At 31.4% G+C, this 2,115-nt stretch overlaps 1 protein-coding gene across 1 annotated transcript in view; it reads right to left on the minus strand.

Annotated features, from left to right (window-relative positions):
• LOC107296329 (ATP-binding cassette sub-family D member 2-like) overlaps positions 1-1,484 on the minus strand; it is a 32,277-nt gene extending 30,793 nt beyond the window's left edge. Inside the window, exon 1 of the mRNA XM_015825671.1 lies at positions 1,449-1,484. Within this exon, the coding sequence (XP_015681157.1) occupies positions 1,449-1,484 (36 nt within the window). The remainder of the gene's footprint in view (positions 1-1,448) is intronic.
• Between the last annotated feature and the right edge of the window lie 631 nt (positions 1,485-2,115).

A 2,115-nucleotide genomic window follows, 5' to 3' on the forward strand; every position in this document is an offset into this window, starting at 1 on the left:
AACAACCCTTAACAAACCGGATTACCAACAGTAAAATAAGAGAGTTTTTCATTTTAATTGGGTTGAATGTGGATCGTTTGGTGCTTTTATTTGTGACTGAGGGTTTGTTTTTTTCCTCTAAGCAATTATGGAATGAAAGATCTATGTTCTAAATATGGATTTGCTTTAGGCTGGTAACAATAGAGAACAGTTGTCTATTCTGTTTGTTTATTTATAGTTACAAATTTGTTCTTCTATAACGAGATTCTGAAATCTCAAACTAGATCAGTATCAAATCAGATCAGATAGCATCTTTGACACAGCAGAATGACCGGTTGGATATATTACCTTGCATTATTCTATTGCACATATTAAGCTACTTTATCTCTGTATGAAAAAATAAAAATATGCTGCAGTACAGATACACGTTTTGTGTAGTGGTCAAAAGCAACATATTAGAAATCTGGGGACTGTGTTTTAATCTTGCCTTAGGCATGAAGCCAGTTGGGTTACTTTGGGCCAGTCACTCACTCTGAGCCCTAGGAAGAAAGCAATGGCAAACCACTTCTAAAAATGTTGCCAAGAAAACTCCAAAGATTCAAGACTGACTCAAAGCTGCACATATGCACACACAAACACACGCCTATACAAACACATAAAAATAAAAGATACAAGCTCAACAGCTTGGATAGCCACTACCGTATTGGTTGAACAATAAAATACTGGTTCTTTTCAGAATAATGACCTGGCCTCACACGTAGGCTATGTCCTTAAAGTTTAGAAATGTTTCTCTTTTCTTAATTTAGGGCAGGGGTAGTCAACCTTGGCTCTTTTATGACTCGTGGACTTCAACTCCCAGAATTCCTGAGCCAGCATGGCTGCCTCAGGAATTCTGGGAGTTGAAGTCCACGAGTCATAAAAGAGCCAAGGTTGACTACCCCTGATTTAGGGCGTTTAGTTTTGGAATACTTCTGAAGGAGGATTTTATATATCAAATATAAACAGGTAGTACTCGCCTTACAAAATTGAGCCCAAAATTTAGGTTGGTAAATGAGACATTTGTTAAATGAATTTTGCCCCATTTTACTTTTCTTGTCACAGTTGTTAAGTGAATCTGGCTTCCCCAGTGACTTTGCTTATCAAAAGGTGTTCACATGATCCAGGAATTCATGCAACCGTCATAAATATGAGCCAAGTGTCTGAATTTTGGTCACATGACCATGGAGATGCTCCAATGGTTGTAAGTGTGAAACGTGATTATGTCACTTTTTCAGTGATGTTGTAACTTTGAATGGTCATTAAATGAATTGTCGTAAATCAAGGACTACTTGTGTAATTATGTCTTTGTGTGTTTATGTGTGCACAGACACACACACAGACACACACACATACATACAAAGCCATTCAGGGAGGAACAATATATTAATTTACAAAATAAGTGCATAAAAATAAACACTGATCCTATTTACTGTATGATCCTGACTCATATTTTTGTGCATGTCCATGTCTGTTCGATTTAAATGATACAAAAGATAAAACCCTCCTTATTCCATCTGTTTTATGAAATCAGTCATGTAAGCATATCCCCTTGGTTGTCTCTCCTGCTTTACTGAATAATCAATAGCTCCTCCTGTATTTGGAATCGAATTACGACTAATGGGCATTGGAAATAAAAAAGATTGATGTGAACTAAGTGTGACCTTTAGCTTCCTCCTGTTTAAAAACTAAACTCTGGAAAAAAGCAGCCTTTAAAGAAAAAAAATTAAAAACTGGTAAGGGTAATTGGTTTGGGAAAGTCAAGAAGAGGATCAAAAAGAATATAATATAGCATAATATAGCATAGCATAGCATATAATATAATATAATATAATATTATATTATATTATATTATATTATATTATATTATATTATATTATATTATATTATATTATATTATATTATATTATATTATATTATATTATATTATATTATATTATATTATATTATAATAATAAATATAATATAATATAATATAATATAATATTATATTATATTATAATATAATATAATATTATATTATAATATAATATAATAATAAATATAATATAATATTATATTATAATATAATATAATAATATAATACAATACAATACAATA

The sequence above is a fragment of the Protobothrops mucrosquamatus genome, unplaced genomic scaffold (assembly GCF_001527695.2).
Source record: "Protobothrops mucrosquamatus isolate PMUCROS unplaced genomic scaffold, P.Mucros_1.0 scaffold2750, whole genome shotgun sequence".
NCBI lineage: Eukaryota > Metazoa > Chordata > Lepidosauria > Squamata > Viperidae > Protobothrops > Protobothrops mucrosquamatus.